The sequence below is a fragment of the Eulemur rufifrons genome, chromosome 20 (genome assembly GCF_041146395.1).
Source record: "Eulemur rufifrons isolate Redbay chromosome 20, OSU_ERuf_1, whole genome shotgun sequence".
Lineage (NCBI taxonomy): Eukaryota > Metazoa > Chordata > Mammalia > Primates > Lemuridae > Eulemur > Eulemur rufifrons.
The window spans coordinates 6790243-6809152 of NC_091002.1; the positions used below are offsets into that span (position 1 = coordinate 6790243).

Consider the following 18910-nt stretch of genomic DNA (forward strand, 5'->3'; position numbering starts at 1 on the left):
AACAGTTTTTTTTTTTTTTAGAAGACAGATTTCTGTTATCTTTGAACTCACCTGTTTGAAGCCATCCCTCCCTCCTGCTCAGTGTGGAAGCAGGTGGCAGGAACAGTCACAGAAGGAGACACTGGAGAGACTGTGTTTCTGTTCCGTGGTGCTTTATGAGTGCTGTGGGTGACTGCCTGCCTGCCTGCAAGCTGTGCCTCCTGCCCAAGCCCTCTGTTGCCACCTGTGCTTGACTATAAGTGACACCCTGGGGCATACATCCTCTGTGCTACCTCTTATCTGTGAAATGGGCAGAACTATGGGTGGGCGAGAGAAGGCAGGCCATTTGCTAACGAGCCTGTGTGCGGTTTTGCAGTGACCCTGACTGTGAAGGGCACCGCTGCGAGAATGGCGTCTATGACCCGCAGCAGGATGACGGGGATGAGAGTGGGGACGAGGACAGCTGCTCTGAGCACAGCTCCAGCACCTCGACCTCCACCACCCAGAAGGAGGGCAAGTACTGTGACTGCTGCTACTGCGAGTTCTTCGGGCATGGTGGGGTAAGTGCGTGAGGCCAGCCTGGTGGGACATGAGAAGTGTGCAACACGCAGGCTCTTTCACAAGCATTACACACTAGACTAATTCAAGGTGTGGTTATAGTCTATGGAAGCTTCATTTGCAGTAGAGTTAAAATCCAGATACGGTCTGAAACAGCAATTCCACTTTAAGGGTGTACTTACTGGAAGAAACAATGAAAAGTATTTGCCCAAAGATTTAGCTGTTAGGATTTCATCACTGTATTTTTATATTTGTTTATGATTTTTAAAATAGTTGGTGAAGTGGGGGGCATCTACTGATTGCCCAGCTGTAGGACATTGTTACATAGTACATCCATACAGTGGAATACTGTGTAGCCAGTTGCATCAGGGTTTTATGTGCATAGTTTGATTTCTCTTGTTTGAATACAAAGAATGGTGGTACCCATACATACTTACACATCTTTCCAGAGCAGTAATTTAATTTGTACAAGCAGTTATCACTCATGATTTATGAGAGATGAGCAGTAGGAAAAGCAGAGGCTTATAGTTTTTCTGCTTAGTTCTGTTTTTAATAATAAGAAGTTTGGCAGTAGAATTGAGGGCAATTATTTTCCTTTTTGGCACTGAAAAGGAAACCTACAAATGGAAGGAAAGATACTACAGGTACCTTTATTGACATGAAAAGAGACTCACACTGTATTAAACAGCAAGTAGATGAATCAGTATGTATAATTGTTTCTTTTCAGTTTAAAAAACATCCATTTGGGCCGGGCGCGGTGGCTCACGCCTGTAATCCTAGCACTCTGGGAGGCCGAGGTGGGTGGATCGTTTGAGCTCAGGAGTTCGTGACCAGCCTGAGCAAGAGCGAGACCCCATCTCTACTAAAAATAGAAAGAAATTATATGGACAGCTAAAAATATATATAGAAAAAATTAGCCGGGCATGGTGGTGCATGCCTGTAGTCCCAGCTACTCAGGAGGCTGAGACAGGAGGATCGCTTGAGCTCAGGAGTTTGAGGTTGCTGTGAGCTAGGCTAACGCCACGGCACTCACTCTAGCCTGGGCAACAGAGTGAGATTCTGTCTCAGAAAAAAAAAAAAAAAAAAATCCATTTGCGTACATAGTGGCTTGTGCTTTACCAGATCTTCCATGAATGTATAAAATTTGAGGGGTAGGTGACAGAATGCAACTTTTGGAGAACTTGGTGATGATAGTTTTTCTTTTTTCTGCCAGCTTATCTTATTTCATTATATTCACAGTGAACATGTACTACTTGTAATAAAAAGTTTATTTGTAGAGATGTGTGAAATTTGTTACATTCAGAATTAAAACCTGAAGTTTAATTTAGTTGTGTTATTTGTCTTAGCCTCCAGCTGCACCAACAAGTAGGAATTATGCAGAAATGAGAGAGAAGCTTCGTTTACGGCTGACCAAGAGGAAAGAAGAGCAGCCTAAAAAAATGGATCAGATCTCGGAAAGGGAAAGCGTCGTTGACCACCGAAGGGTAGAGGATTTGTTACAGTTTATAAACAGCTCAGAGACCAAACCAGTAAGCAGCACTCGAGCAGCCAAGCGAGCAAGACATAAGCAGAGAAAGGCAAGTGATGCACCTTGGGTCTGAGGCACTTGCTGTGCTCTCTAGGAGTGAGGTTGAGCTGCAGGCGGTGGGGACTCTGAAGCGAGTTGACTTATTCCTGTCTGTCTCTGGTGGCCTGAACTGGAAGCTGGTTAAAAACCTTACTTTGTACTTTCAGGAAACCACTTCCCCTTTTGTGTAATGGTTCTGCTAGTGGATCTAACACAGGCTTTCATGTTCTTGTGCTGGCCATCTTGGGGGCAGCAGCAGACCCAGCTTTGTCTGTATGAGAACCTTCCTTCCCAAGGAAGTAGGGAAGAGGAGCCCTCTGCCGTAGAGGTAGTGGAAGTGGGGTTCATGGGGGCTTTTGGAGCCTGTGAGTGAAGAAGTGACTTTGATATGGGACTTGGAAAGGCAATTGGCACAGCAGAGTCTTCTGGACACAGGTCCATGCTCCTCTTGTCCCACTGGCCAGTCCAGATGAGGGCCAGTGCATGGCATTGATGTGGAAGACTAAGGTGACCAGCCTTTGTGGGAAGTCATGGGCAGTTTCCACCTCTCCAGAGAGCGTGGTGTGTTACAAAAAGTAAATGTCTACTTGGCCCAGTTGAGGGGCTGTGAGCAGACTTGAGACTGTCTGCTAATAAATGAGAAATTATATTCCTTTTTTTTTTGAGACAGGGTCTCGCTCTGTCACCCTGGCTAGCGTGCAGTGATGTGATCATAGGATAGGTCACTGCAACTTCAAATTCTGGGCTTAAGTGATCTCCTGCCTCAGCCTCCTGAGTAGCTGGGACTACAAGTGTGCACCACCATACCTGGAAAATTATTTTCTGTTGTTGGTAGAAATAAGGTCTCGCTCTTGTTCAGGCTGGTCTCAAACTCCTGAGCTTAAGCGATCCTCCTGCCTCGGCCTCCCAGAGTGCTAGGATTACAGATTTGAGCCACTGCACCTGGCCAAGAAATTCTGTTCTTACTTGATGCTAATGTTGATACTGCTGGGAATCAATTAAATCTATGATTTGCATCTCACCTATCCCCAGCAAAATTTTCTCTTGGAGGATTTTCTACAGGGCCTCTATACTAGAACAGTTCCAAAGATCCTCCTGGTTTCAGCTCACTAAAAAGATCAGGCTCCGAGAGCCAGACCCAAGCAGGCAGATGTGGGCCACAGGCAGAGAGGAACTTGTAAATGTTGCTAGGGTTCTGACAGTGGGATGGTTGCTTTGGGAAGGGGCAAGGTCCCTGCCTGCAGCTTGGTCAGACAAGGACATCAAGAGGAGGAGACACTCCCACATGGACCAGAGGTTGGGCATATGTCTTATATTGTTGCTTCCAACTTAGCTGTTTTGATTCTACACTAATTATGATTATTCTAAGTGGGTTTACGTAACATCAAGAGCTCTGCTCGTACCTCACAATCCTAAAGTAGGTTTGGACTGGCTCTTGGGTCTAATTGGGAGGCTTTAGGGGAGAAGCTTGTTCTGTGCCTCGAAAGATCTGGGTTTGCTGTGCCCCCTGAAGCGAGGAGCATGTGGTGTGTTCCTGCATCGGGGGCCCCACAGTGGTCCAAGGCCTGAGACCTCACACTGGGACTCACTGGAGGCTTCTGGGGCCCCTTCCAATGCTTTCAGGGGTATCCTCCACCCCAGGCACTTGCCCTCTGACCTTGCAGGCAGTCTGGATCCAGACTTCAGGTCAGCACCCACTCACACCTCGTGGGACCTCCTCATCGTCCTGGTACTCTCTCCCTTGACCTCATGCCATAGGACAGCCCACAGGTCTGTGCTGAGGCTCGGTGACGATGGCTGGTTGTGGATGTGAAGGCAGCAGCTCCCTTGTGGACTCTGTCCTGTAGCAGGTACACCCTGTAGCCTTTGCTGGGGAAGTCACTCCACTGGAGGCTGAGGCACCTCTGTTCACAGTAGATGTCCTGACCTATTTGTCACCAGACCATGATGTAACAAGCTCGTGCCAGAATGTGGCTCAACACTGAGAGGACACCAGCTGCCCTGTGTGTGCCATTGAATATAATGATGGAGTCAGTTTCCCCTTTGGCACAGCCCTGTGGCCCACTACAGACACTGGACCCCACCCTGGGGCCCTTCCAGGAGCTGCCTATCAGGGGCTGCCTCCCAGAGAAGGTTTCCCTTTTAACAGATGGAACAAGGAATTAAATAATTTTTACTTGAATTGTCAAATTAAGTTTTTTAAAAACATGTTATTTTTAAATTTTTACCATAATTTTTTATTTAAGTTTTTCAGAAGATAAGTAAATTTGTCTGTTGAAAATATTGTGTAAAATAATTTAAACTTGGGCAGGACTTTTATATTTTCCCAAGCAAAATGCTTTTGCCAAAGTTTCTTGTAAACACTAGCTTTTTTTGAGTTCAACGATAGGCGGCGCCATGCTTCTGACTCAGATGGCTCGCATTTATTTTCTAAACGGAAGGAATCGTTTCCATTGACGTTTCCATTTATGCTCCTGGAATATACTGTTATGAAAATATAGTTTTCACTAGTGAAGTTGGACAGCAAGCCATTTGCTCTGTCACACTGGTGAAAATATATGGGGACATTTATTTATCTGCCAGGATGAGAAGGAATTTCTAGTTTTTTACTATATGTTTCTTGCATGCCCTGTTGATACAGGTGAATGCATCAGCATCAGCCTTCACCTGGAAAGGTGTGTTTGCCCAGAGTTCTGGCAGCACGTGTGCAGCCCTCACTGCTGCACAAGCAGTTCGTAGTCTCAGTTGCATCATCAGCGTGACTCCTTGCTACACGTGCAGGCACGTAGCCTGCTCCCGGGACATGAGCCCAGCAGCTGCTCTGACCTCAGGTCATGTGCCCAGCACCAGGTCAAAGGCTGTAAGGGATTTTTTTGTTGACTACCCCCACCCCCGAGATAAAGTAAGCATATACCTTGGTAGATAGATGAAATTTAATAATTCTGTAGAGTAAAACAATTGAAGGTAGGCGTGCTTTAAATTTTTAGTTTATTATAGCCCCTTTCAGAGTTTTATCCCGTATGTGATTCATTTTTTAGATTATCTTAGTTTTCTGTGGGTCTTAATTTTTAGTGTGCTTACCACTGTCTTAAGTTGCCTTCTCTTTTTACAATGGCAGCTGGAAGAGAAAGCTCGCCTAGAAGCCGAGGCCAGGGCCCGGGAGCATCTGCACCTCCAGGAGGAGCAGAGGCGTCAGGAGGAGGAGGAGGAAGAGGAGGAGGAGGAGGAACATTTCAAGGAGGAATTTCACCGACTTCAGGAGCTTCAGAAGCTAAGAGCTGTAAAAAAGAAGAAGAAGGAGAGGCCAAGTAAAGACTGCCCCAAGTTGGACATGCTTGCTAGAAATTTTCAGGCAGCAACAGAGTCTGTCCCTAACTCTGAGAACACGCACAATGGCTCACTGGAGCAAACTGAAGGACCAGAAACCACCTCTTGCTCCCCTTCACATGTGATTCACATGAATCACACAGAGCCCAGGCCAGGGCCAGGAGCCGACAGGGACACTGCAGACCCCATCAACAACAGAGACTCCAAACCTCTCCTCCCCAAAGAGGTCAGTGGGAAGCAGCATGAGCCGCTCTCTTTTTTCTTGGACATAATGCATCATCATAAAGAGGGAAACGGCAAACAGAAGCTAAAGCAGACCAGTAAGGCCAGCAGTGAGCCAGCACGGAAGCCCATGGAGCCCCCCAAAGCCACAGAGGGGCAGCCCAAACCCCGGGCCCAGACTGAGTCAAAGGCTAAAGTGGTTGACCTCACTTCCCTCACAGAGCAGAAAAGAGAGGAGAGAAAAGTGAGCAGTAATAACAATAACAAAAAGCAGCTGAACCATGTCAAGGAGGAAAGGTCAAACCCAGTCCCTGCTGAGCCCGCCTCTCCCAGCGAGCTTCAGCAGAACAACAAGCTGCTACTGGCAGATTCTCCTCAGCCAAAAGGCAGGAACAAGAAAAATAAGAAGAAGAAAGGAGACAGAGTCAGCAATTCGATTGGTAAATACAGAACAGAGGGAAAGTATTTCTAACCTGTGACTTTTAATTTTCTGTGTGAGATGTAATAATATGAGAAAAGCACTTAGTTTGACATTCTCTTACAGTCTTTCTCCCCCTCCTATGGATTCGATGCTGCCTTATCTATTCCTGGCTTTGTGCTTTTTGTGGCTTTTTCCACCACCAATAAGGGACAAAAAACCATTGTTATAGTTTATTATTTTGAAATAATTTTAGACTTACCAAAAAGCTACAAAAAGAGTACAGAGAATTCCAGTTTCCCAGCATCAACATGGTACCAGGTTTTCCTTTGTCATTCTCTCTCTCCTTCTCTCTTGTTTTTCTGAACCAAATTTGAGTAGTTTTAGACATGCTTTCCCTTTACCTTTAAGTACTTCAGTGTGTATTTCCTCAAAACAAGGGCACTGTCTTACTAACCCCAATCCTAACCCACAGTACAGTATCAGAATCAACAAGTTTACAGTGATACAATGCTCTTATCTAGTTAAGGACCTTCCTTATGTTTCTTGAGTTGTCCCTTTAGTATCCTTTATGGCAAAAAAAAAAAAAAAAAATGTTCTGTCTTCTCCTGGCAAAGGATCTAATATAGGATCACATTATATCTCTAATCTCCTTTAATTTGGATCAGTTCCTCAGTTTTTGTTTCTCATGGCCTTGACATTTTTGAAGAGTACAGCCCCCTTTTTTTTAGTGTCCTTCAATTGGGTGGTATGTGCCATTTCTTCATGATCAGATTTAGATTGTGTGTTTGGGCAGCAATGCCACGGTCATGACAGGTCCCCGCTGTGCATTCCTTCAGGAGGCGCACGGTGTTGTCCGTCCCATCACTGGGATGTTAACTCCGATGCTGGGTTCCGGTGATATCTGCCCAGTTTCTCCACAGTCAAGTCATTTGCTAATTATGAATGTCTCACACGGAGATGAATATCCTATTTTGTTCCAAATATTCACCCACTAGTTCTAGCATCTGTTAATGATTCTTGCGTTGAATGGTTATTACTATGTTGTTTGCCAGTGGGGATTTTTCTAATATTATTCCTTCTACATTTGTTGTTAGGCATTCTAGTATAGGAGGAGCTTTCCTTCTCCCCCATGTATTTTTTCATTTATTTGGTTATTTATATGAGGGTGAATTCATGAATTTTTACTTGATGCTGTAGACTGTTATCTTTTACTAATGTTATTTATGTTGATGCTCTGGTTGTCCCAGATTCAGTCAGTAGGAACCCTCAGGATGGCGTTTTCCTCAGTCCTCTTGATGCGACTTCACCATCCTTTAAGCATTTTGCACGTCCTGTCATAGTCAGCTGCTCCAGGCTCATCTTGTCCGTTCTGTCCCAGCCCTGAACTGGTCATTTCTCCAAGGAACTCTCATTCTTTTTAGTGGAGAGTGGTGTTTAGAAATCCAGGCCCAGGTGCTGTGGCGTGGCGCTGCCTCTACAGCCTCTCAGTCAGCAGAGCTGGGGGTGCCAGGGGTGCGCGTGCGCCACCTACACAGGCGTCTGTGTCCGTTTCTTCATCTGATTTCTGTATTACAAGCCGCGCTTCCCAGATACTCCCATCCCGCTGCAGTGCTGCAGTGTGCTTTCTCACCTTCCCCTTCCACGTTTAACTCCTGCCCTGGCAGTGAGCACCTGGACCCCGTCCGTGCATTTCCTGACCTGTTCAGTCCTAGAACACAGGTAAAGTAGTTTCCGAATTACCTTCCCTTTCCACTGTGGAAAACTTTGAACATGATTTCGTTTGTCCAGTTATTTTTGTCTTTAGCCTTAGGGTATGGAGTGATAGCACTGTGTTTAAAAATGTCTTGAATTAGTTCTTTTTCTGCTTTAGTACAATTATTTCATTCATTTAAGACGCATCTGATTCATTTTTTTCTGTTTGTAGTACATTTTGTTGTGTTTCTCCTCCCTAGTCCCTTTGTTTTTAATCTGGTTCTCACCCACCACCATAGGTAACTGACCAATCTCTTATTTGCTTTTCTGTTTTACACAAAAGGTAGCAAACTACAGATACTGTCTTGACCTTTGCCCTTTTTTTCCACTTAGTATGTTTTGGGAATCAGTCCATGTCAGTTCATAGTGATTGTCCTCATTCTTGTACAGCTGCATAGTATTCCATTTAAAGTGGACCGTCATTTCTCCGGCCATTCTATGCACGTGCACTGGGGCTGTTCCCAGTGCTTGCTGATTACACACAGTGCTGCAGGGCACACTCTTGTGCATATGTGTTTTCATGTTGCGTGGAGATGTGTCTTCAGAGCAGTTTCCAGAAGAGAAAGTGCCGGGTCAGAAGGTAAGCGCGTTCACAGTTTTGCTACCTGCCTCCAGGTTCTCCCTAGACCTTCCACTCAGTTCCCTACCAGCAGCGTCTGAGCACTACTCTGCCCACTGCCTTGCTGGCGGAGTACGTATATTGTCAGGATTTTTATGTTTTGCCCCCATCCATTAGCTGAAATAAATCCTCAATATAGTTTTCATTTGTATTTTTCTCCTAAGTACAATGAGGTCAATATTTTTGGGTGGGGGAGGGTCTCTGTTAGACTACAGTGGCATCATCATAGCTCACAGCAACCTCAAACTCCTGGGCTCAACCAATCCTCCTGCCTCAGCCTCCTGAGTATTTGGGACTACAGGTGTGCACCACCACGCCCGGCTAATTTTTAAATTATTTTGTAGAGATGGGGTCACACTGTGTTGTTCAAGCTGGTCTTGACCTCCTGGCCTCAGGCGATCCTCCTGTGTATCATAACACTAGGATTACAGGCGTGAGCCACTGTGCCCAGCTGAGGTCAATATATTTTTAAGGGCTGTTTCTGTATCTTTTTTGTGAATTTTATATTCATACTTTTTTCTTGTTTTTTTAAATTGAGTTTTTGGTCTTATATTTTTAAGATTTTTTTATATATTATAGATATTGGCCTTTTAACTGTGTAATATACTGCAAAGATTTTTTTTCCTGGTTTACAAGTTGTCTTTGACTTTATTTATGATGCTTTTCAGCCATGTGGAAGTTTTCTTGCTTGGTTTTATGTAGTCAGTTCATTGACCTTTTATTGCCTCTAGATTTTTATTTTTATTTTATTTTTTTTTATTTTATTTTTTTAATTTTTAAAAGATGGGATCTCACTCTGTTGCCCAGGCTAGAGTGTAGTGACTCAATCATGGTTCATTGTAACCTCAAACTCCTGGGATCAAGCAACCCTCCCACCTTACCCTCCTGAGTTGCTGGGACTATAGGTATACACCACCACGCCTGGCAATTTTTTTTTTTTTTTGTGGAGACGGAGGTCTTACTATGTTGCCCAGGCTAGTTTTGAACTCCTGGCCTCAAGCAATCCTTCCTCCTTGGCCTCCCAGAGCTCTGGGATTACAGGCATGAGCCACCATGCCAGCCCCTCAGATTTTGTTTGAAAGCTTTACTCTAACACTAAGTGGAATGCACCCATGTTTCCTTCTAGTATTTGTGTGATATTTTTTTAATTAAATAGCTGATACATTTGGAATATATTCTTATGTATGGTTTGAGTTATGGAGCCAATTTTATCTTCTTTCAAATGATTAGCCATTTGTCCCAGCACCAGTTACTAAAAAGTTCATCCTGCCCCACTGATTAAAAATGCCACCTTTGTCCTATAGTAAATTTCCATGTGGAGTTGGGTCTGTTTCTGGAATTTCAGTTCTTTTCCTCTCTGTTTACTCATGTGCCATTTTTGTATTGAGTTGTTTTTAGAGGTTCTACATGTTTTAATATCTTGAGGGCTGTTCTCTCCTCATAGCTTTTCTGGTTCGGTGTTTCCCTTGCTATTCTTTAGTGTTTGTGTTTCCATATGAACTTTATTGTCAGTGTTCCTAGTTTCATTACAAAGTTTCTTGGTATCTTTATTAGGATTGCATTAAATTTACAAGTTGATTTAGGGAGAATTAATATCTTTATGATGTTGGTCATCCTTTCCAAGAACAAGGGATGTTTTTCCATTTGTTCATGTGTACTTTTGAATCTTTCAGGAATGTTTTAAATTTTCTATTAGATGGTGCTGCTCTAACTGGTTGTTTGTGTATATGAAAGCTATTGATTTCCGTATGTTATCTTTATATCGTCTACCTTACTGAATTATTTTATTGTTGATTTTCTGGGGTTTTCCAGGTATTCTATCATGTATCTGCAAATAGAGCAAGCTTTAATTCTACTTTTCTTTTCTAGTTCTCATGCTTCTAATTGTTTTCTCTTGTTTAACTGAGTCCTTCCTGATCCTAACAGCAATGCCTCTGGTATTTCCACATTAAGTAAGGTGCTGGCTTGCGGGGCTAAGTGTAAGGGTGGGAGGCACTAGGTGCTCACATCGCAGATATAGAAAGAATTCTGATACAATGATTAGGATAGAAAGAAATAAAAGTTTACTCTCCCAAGAAAGAAAGAGAGAGAAAAGAAGGGGAAATGGCAGAGCACTGAAAGAAAGTAGGGAAAGGTGCCAGCAGCTGAGGAAAAGCTGCTTGAGCTTCTAAAGGGTAAAAATGGCTTTTTTTTCCTTTGCTGTAGACTGATAACAGGAGGTGGCTGTGTCTCCTTTTTTCCCCCCCTTTGCGTTCTGTTTCCTTGCTCTTTTCAGATGGCTGTGAAAACACTCTCAGTAAGTAATTAGTTCATCTTAAAAGTTATAGGCCGGGCGCGGTGGCTCACGCCTGTAATCCTAGCACTCTGGGAGGCCGAGGTGGGCGGATCGTTTGAGCTCAGGAGTTCGAGACCAGCCTGAGCAAGAGCGAGACCCCACCTCTACTAAAAATAGAAAGAAATTATACGGACAGCTAAAAATATATATAGAAAAAATTAGCCGGGCATGGTGCCACATGCCTGTAGTCCCAGCTACTCGGGAGGCTGAGACAGGAGGATCGCTTGAGCTCAGGAGTTTGAGGTTGCTGTGAGCTAGGCTGACGCCACGGCACTCACTCTAGCCTGGGTAACAGAGTGAGACTCTGTCTCAAAAAAAAAAAAAAAAAAAAGTTATAATTAATCTTGAAAACAGCTATAGGGTGAAGTTAAGGTTAAGGGACCCCTGCAGTCAGTTGTGGAGACAGCAAGTTAGATAGTTATTTTCTCTGTTAGTTAATTCATAAGCAAAGCCATCCTTTCAGTAAGGTGTATATATTTTATCATGTTGAGAAAATATCCAGTGTTTCTTACATTTCTTGAGTGTTTTTTATCGGGAATGGGTGCTGAAATTTTATCAGAGGTTTTCTAGCATCTATGAAGATAATAATGATGTTTCTTCTTAGACCCTTTAATATGACATATTGTATTACCTGATTTTTTTTTTTTTAATATTGTACCTACCTTGGATTCCTGGAATAAAGCCCACTGGCATATGGTGTAGTATATTCTTTGCCTTAGGGTTCTGTTTGCTATTATTTAATATTTTTTCATCTGTATTCATGAGGGACGAATCTATTACTTCCTCTTTTTTGTTCTGTCTATATTAGTTTTGGGTATCAATATCATACTTGTCTCATAAAAAGAATTAGGAAGTGTTTTTTGTTTTCTTCTATTTTCAATGTTACGGAACAATTCAAACTGTGCTGGGACTATTCTAGGCCTTTACGGTTTGGTAGAAATGCCTGTGAACACCGCTTGCCCATCCTCCCCCATGCCTTGGTGTTTTTGTGAGGTAGGTTCATGATAGCATTCTCTCTTTCCTCTGTGAATAGGGGTGTAATATTGCTATCTCTAATGAGGTTAATTTTGGTAAACTGTGTTTCCATAGTAAATTATCCTTTTCAACTAGATTTTCAAATTTATTGTCATAGATGTTACAAGTAGTCTCATAATTTTTTAAAAATTTCTTTTTAGTGATTATTTTCCCCTTGTCATTTCTTAATTTGTGTGTTTCTGCTTTCTCCCCATTTTTGCTTGAGTTAGTTAGTGTTTTATCTATTTTGTTAGTTGTATTTGACCAGACTGTTAACATATTAGTTAAGTTTACTGCTGTTCTTTCCTTTACCTCATTAATTTCTGCTTTTTTTTTTTTTTTTTGAGACAGAGTCTCACTTTGTTGCCCAGGCTAGAGTGAGTGCCGTGGCGTCAGCCTAGCTCACAGCAACCTCAAACTCCTGAGCTCAAGTGATCCTCCTGTCTCAGTCTCCCGAGTAGCTGGGACTACAGGCATGCACCACCATGCCCGGCTAATTTTTTCTATATACATTTTTAGCTGTCCATATAATTTCTTTCTATTTTTAGTAGAGATGGGGTCTCGCTCTTGCTCAGGCTGGTCTCGAACTCCTGAGCTCAAACGATCCGCCCACCTCGGCCTCCCAGAGTGCTAGGATTACAGGCGTGAGCCACCACGCCCGGCCTTCTGCTTTTTTTTTAATTTTCTCCCTATGTTCTCCTTTGTTTCACTTTGTTGTTTTTTTCTAACTTTTTAATTTAGAAATTTAGTTTATTCATTTTCATTCTTCCATTTTTATTGATAAAAGCATCGTTAACCACTTTGAATTGTCCTCTTATTTTTTAAAATGTATCCCATAGATTCTAATAATTTTTCCATTAGTTTTTTTTCTTTTTAAGAAATTGTATAATTTTCATGTGGTTTTTCATATTGTACCCAATAATATAATAGGCAGCTTTTAAGTTTCAGGTGGGAGAGCCTTTTTTTGTTGTTAATAGTTTCTAGGTTTGTTGCATTATGATCAGAGAATACTATTTACAATATTTCTGTTTCATGACCCACTGATACTTTCTTTGAGACCTAGTATGTCAGCTTTTGTGATTATTCCCTGTGCAGTTGAGCTAGAAATGTGTTTTATCTTAATGTAGTGTTCAATACATATCCAGGATACATTAATTATATTGCTTATTATTTGTCCTCATGATCTATCTTCTGTTATTTATTATTAATGTATTTCTATCTGTTTTCTTGCATCTCCTGTAGGTTTGCTTTGTAAAGGTGGTTTCTGTGTTATTTGGTGCACATTCCTGTCATACATTCTTAGTGAATTATGGCTTTAATATTTTAAAATGTCCTCCTTTTTGTTGTGTTTTGTGCTTTGGGCTTGAGTTCTTTGTCTAGGATAGTGATTGCTGCCCAAGGTCTCTTTGTGTCCATGTGCCTGGTGAGGCAGCTTTGTCCTCATCTCTTTGTCTCTAGAGTTACCTTGGTTTTAGGTCGTTCTCCTGTATACAGCAAACCTGAGTCTTGCTTTGTGAGCCAAATTCAAAATCTTCTCTTTGGTGAGTTAAGCTCACTCACATTTATAGATATAACTATATGGTTGTTCTCAACCCTGTCATTATTTTATAAATCCTGTATTTTATATTTGTTGTTTCTTTTTCTATATAATGTGTTATTTGCTCTTTTATTCCTAGAAAAATCTTAGCTTAGGAAAATTTCTGTTTTTTCCCTGGTACGTTCCTTTATACTTAGTCCTGAGTGCTCCTGGTGGGGGCTTCCCGAGTGCCTGCTCCCAGTCTGCTGTTGGTGTCTTGGGGTTCTCCAGCCCTCTCTTGCCTCCCCAGCAGCAGCAAGTTAATTCCAGTCTTTCTACTTTGCTGTTCTGGTCTCCTCTCTTCCCATTTTTCAGGTGCACAGTTAAATACGGCAGCGCTCGTGCCCTGCTGCCATGTGTTCCCAGCGTCCTCGGGCGCTGACTTTAGGAGGGCTGCCGCATTCTCTACCATCTGGCAAAGTAAACTTTCTCCTGTCGTGTTGAGTGAACAGACAGCTTGCTTGGATATAACATTCTTGTGTCATACTTACTTTCTACTCTATTTAACATAATGTGTAAAAAATGTCTTCCTGATACTGAATCTGATAAAGCTGTGGGTTTTTTTCTTGGGAGGCAGGGTCTCTCTGTCATCCAGGCTAGTGCAGTGGTGCAATCATAGCTCACGGCAGTCTCCAACTCCTAGGTTCAAGGATCCTCCTGCCTCAGCCTCCCAAGTAGCTGGGACTACAGGGGCGCCACTGTGCTTGGCCTTCATTTTTTGTTACACCAAGATTTTATAAACTGAGTATTAGTTCCATCAGGACAAAAGAGTATGAGAAATGTCATTATGACAGCAATTCCAGCAGATATGCCAGCTCTTTCCTTTTGTGGTTGGAGCTGTTCCTCTTCTAGAACTATTTATGGAATAACTGTTAAGATTGTGCTTTCTCAGACTTTGCATCTGTAAAGCTCCTGTGCCATCTCACCCTCATCCTCAGTGTTTCCTTTATCAGTGGCCAAATGTTCTGTTGCCTTTTTTCCCTGCTGATTGAGACTCAGGATGCCTGCCCATCCCCTGAAGCGCCTACTTATGCAGGTGTGTGGAGCCTGCTGTGGCGGGGGGCTGTCTCCACTCTCCGGGTCTGCTATTGTGTGCCAGGGTCCAGTCATTGGCTGAATTTCCTTTAAACCTTCCTCCTGAGCTGACATTACCAAAGGTCAACTCTTGCAGGCCTTGTGCTCTTCCCCTGGAGCATGGTGAGCACGCCCAGCCTTCCTAGACCTCTCAACCCCCTGAGCAGCAGCGGTCATGGCTTCTGACCAACTCTTTGTCCGTAAGCTGAGATAGCCAAAGCTGTCATAAAGCATGTCTTTAGGGAGAAGCTCCTGTGTGACATTTCTCTGAGCTAGTATATGTGAAAGTACTTAACCTAGTGCAGTGTGAGTCATCAAAATATTAACTGCTATTACACAAGTAAAACATGCTTTTTTATTCTGCTGTGGAAATGGGCCCAATGACAGGTAGAAATGGGGGCTTTCTTTAGTAAGGATTCTGAAAAGTTGTCCCATGTGGAGGTCGAGGGCAAAATGGAGACTCTCCTTTAACAGAAATGTCCGTGGTCTCTGCCATCTTTGTCCACGTTGATGGGGCTGGAAGCTGTACATCAGCTGCCCCACCCTCCATCAGATACTGAGGGCACAGACAAGTTCCAGGGAAGGTGCTCAATGTTGAATCAAATGGGTAGGCAGAGCGGAAGATTGAAATTGAAATTCTCAGACTTGCCTGAGATTCTAGGAAATTGAGTAAGCCTGAATCAGTAATTGTCCTGCTATCCTGACAATTTTCAAAGAAGCTTATTTAAGTGGAAAGTGAAAGGTAGCCTTGCTTTTTGTTTGGAATGACCTGAACGTCGTGTGTGAGATGAATACCCGGGAGAGCTGCCTTCCTGTGGGGTTGATGTCTGGGTCCTCTTCCTGTCAAGAGTACATCCAAGGGACTGTACTCTCCTTGCCATGGGCCTGCCCTCTGGGCAGCTTTTGCTGGCATCTGTGCCCTCCTCCTTTCCAGTAGAGACTTACTAGGACAGCTGCTGGGCTTGCATGCATCTTAGGTTTCTGGAAACCTTCTAAAGGGCTCTCCCATGGGCTAGCTGTCATTTAACGACCAGTCACTTGGGAAGTCCAGGTTCTACCAAAGGGATCTCTTCTAATGGGACCTGAAGCAACGGTTGCTGTGCTTATTAGCAAACGTGTGAGTTCCACAGTTTCCAGGTTGGACCTGGATGTTCACAAGCAGACGAAAGAGATCTGCCCTCCTTTACTTTCTGTAAAATTTTGTTTTAGACAAATTTTTACAATTTGTGAAGTTGTTTAAATTAAATGAAGCCAAATGATTTATTATATTCTGGTAAGATAGCCCATTGTAATTTGACTTGCCTCTTTTCTTTCATTTTACAGATGATGTCTTTCTGCCTAAAGATATTGACCTAGACAGTGTGGATATGGATGAGACAGAGAGGGAAGTGGAATATTTCAAAAGGTAAATGTGAGGACTGCGTGTCTAAGGTGATGGTGATTGTGTGGTTGCCTTACATAGTTGGTTTTCTCTCTTTCCCTGCCCCTCCCATGGCACTTGCAGTTGTCTTGGATGAAGTTCCATTAGCAATCCAGACAGCCTGGCACCTGAGTAGCCTTCTAGCAGGACAGGCCTGCCACACATGTCAGTTCCACACCCCCAGCACTCAGACACACACTCGCTCACTTCTCCCCTCCCTCACACATTGGAAGAATAGCTGATGGCAGCGGTTCTCAAAGTGGTTCTGGACCAGCAGCAACTCCCCACCAACCCCCCCACCCCAAACATGCGGAATCACTCTCTGGGACGGGCCATCATCTGTGTTCTTGCAAGCCTTCCAGGTGATCCTAATGTGTGCTGATGTTGGAACATACTGATACAGCATGCTTTTAAGGAGAAAAATAATATTTTAGATACGTGCTCTGTTTTCAGATGGGCAAACTTTATAAGGATTGTGTTCAGTAGTGTTTCATATATGCCAGGCGTGGTGGCTCACGCCTATAATCCCAGCATGCTGGGAGGCTAAGGTGGGAAGATCACTTAAAGTCAGGAGTTCGAGGCCAGCCTGAGTAAGAGTGAGACCCCGTCTCTATAAAAAAAAAAAAAAAAAAAAAATTTAAAAAAAGCCGGGAGTGGTGGTGGCACACACCTGTAGTCCCAACTACTCGGGAGGCTTAGGCAGGAAGGTCACTTGAGCCCAGGAGTATGGCTCATGCCTGTAATCTCGGTACCTTGGGAGGCTGAGGTGGGAGGATTACTTGAGGACAGGAATTTGATTCCAGCCTGGACAACATAGTGAGTCCCCATCTCTACAAAAAAATTTAAAACTAGCCGAGCACAGTGGCACATGCCTGTAGACCTCAGCTGTTCGAGAAGCTGAAGCAGAAGGATGGCTTCAGGCCAGGAGTTCAAGCTTACAGTGAGCTATGATCATTCTACTGCACCCCAGCCTGGGCGACAGAGCAAGACCCTGTCTCTATAAAAGTAAATAAATAAAGCTCCTTGTTCTTTCTTTGGAAACACTTAACCTCTTTGTTTCAAATAACACACGCAAAAGAAGCAATGTGCAATGCGAAAACTCACTTATATCTGAAATACCATAAAATTCTAAATGTTTCTGGAAATTATTTCTATTTTAATATAATTGTATATTTTATGTATATATGGAGGTGAAATAAAATATTTGCTAAAGTTAAACATTCATTCATAATAAAAACTCTCAACAAGCATAGACTAGAAGGGTACATCCTTAACATAATAAAAGGTTAAAGGTATTCTTAAAAACTTCCTGTAAGGCCAGGTGCAGTGACTCATGCCAACTTTGGAGACTTAGACAGGAGGAGCACTTGAGGCCACCAGGAGTTTGAGACCAGCCTGAGCAATGTAGTGAGACCCCATCTTTACAAATAGCTGGGCATGGTGGCATGAGACTGTACTCCCAGCTACTCAGGAGGCTGAGGCAGGAGCCCCAAAAGTTTGAGGTTGTAGTAAGCTATGATGACACCACTGCACTCTATCTGGGGCAACAGAGCAAGACCCTGTCTTTTTTTTTTTTTTTTTGGCGACAGAGTCTCGCTCTGGTACCTGGGCTAGAGTGAGTGCCGTGGCGTCAGCCTAGCTCACAGCAACCTCAAACTCCTGGGCTTAAGCAATCCTACTGCCTTAGCTTCCCAAGTAGCTGGGACTACAGGCATGTGCCACCATGCCCGGCTAATTTTTTTTTTTTCTATATATATTTTTAGCTGTCCAGAACATTTCTTTCTATTTTTTAGTAGAGACGGGGTCTCGCTCTTGCTCAGGCTGGTCTCGAACTCCTGAGCTCAAACGATCCACCTGCCTCGGCCTCCCAGAGTGTTAGGATTACAGATGTGAGCCACCACACCTGGCCTTAAGACCCTGTCTTAAAAAAAAAAAACACGCAAACCTCCAGTAAATGTCATATTTAGTGGTGAGACATTAAAAGTTATCTGTTGAGATTAAGGATGCCTATTATCACTACCTCTGTAAAGGCATAAAAGGAAACAAAACAGTTAAGTTTTAGAAGGAAGAAATGAAATTGTCATTATTCTTACACAATATGAGTGTGTTTGTACAAAATCCAGAAGAACCTACAGATAAATTACCTGAACTATTAAGATAGCTGGGCACGGTTGTTGGATACAAAGGCAGCGCACAGGATTCTGCTTCTGATGTCATGGGCAATCAGGGGACCCTTTTCCCTCAAACTCACACTCCAACTCACACCCTTCTATTCATTAAGGTGGTTGTGGTCTTACAACAAGCAAGAGAGGTCTTCAGGAATTACCTATCTCCTCGCCAGAGAAGCAGACAGGAGCTGAGCTGAGATTGGATGGGATGAGGGTTTGGGGAGGCCAAGAGCCTAGGTTTCCTACAACTACAGTGGGAATGCCCGAGTATGGAGCCAAGAATACCTGCGAACAGATGTCAGGACAGCAGGGAACCAAAGCCGTGTCTGGAGCTCAAGTGGCAGGGAGGGGAGCATTTACTCTGAGGCTGGATTCCAAGGACAAAGAATAGAGTAATGTACATGTTAGATATAAACAGGATTTTGGAGGGAAATTTTTGTAAGTTGGGCATGTAGGACTCCCATTCGTTAAAATCATGCATGTCCTCACAAAAAATTTTCAACAGGATTTGTGGAAAACAATGGATTATCTAGAAATGAAAAATGTAATTGTTAAAATCAAGACTTCAATAGATGATGAACAGATTAGCTATTCTTGAAGAAGAAATTAGTTAACTGGAAAATATATCTCAAAAATATACCCAAAATGTACTGAGATATTAGGAAAATAGGAAATATGAAAGAGAGGTTAAGAGACAGGAAAGACTGGGTAGATGTACGTTCATTTGATTGGTACTGCCTGTAAGAGAAAATGGAGAGACTACAGAAAAAGGCAATATTTTAAGAGATGGTATCTGAGGATTTTATGAAACTGAGACATAGGCATCTACAAAATAAAAGACCACAACACTTGCCAATAGGATAAACAAACAAACATCC

At 43.0% G+C, this 18910-nt stretch overlaps 1 protein-coding gene across 2 annotated transcripts in view; it reads left to right on the top strand.

Moving 5' to 3' along the window:
• The window catches only part of FAM193A (family with sequence similarity 193 member A), a 141414-nt gene that overhangs the window by 108282 nt on the left and 14222 nt on the right, over window positions 1-18910 (top strand). For both annotated transcript variants that reach the window (XM_069495399.1, XM_069495401.1), the window contains exons 17-20: window positions 356-539; window positions 1884-2114; window positions 5223-6093; window positions 15768-15849. In XM_069495399.1, the coding sequence (XP_069351500.1) occupies window positions 356-539; window positions 1884-2114; window positions 5223-6093; window positions 15768-15849 (1368 nt within the window). The remainder of the gene's footprint in view (window positions 1-355; window positions 540-1883; window positions 2115-5222; window positions 6094-15767; window positions 15850-18910) is intronic.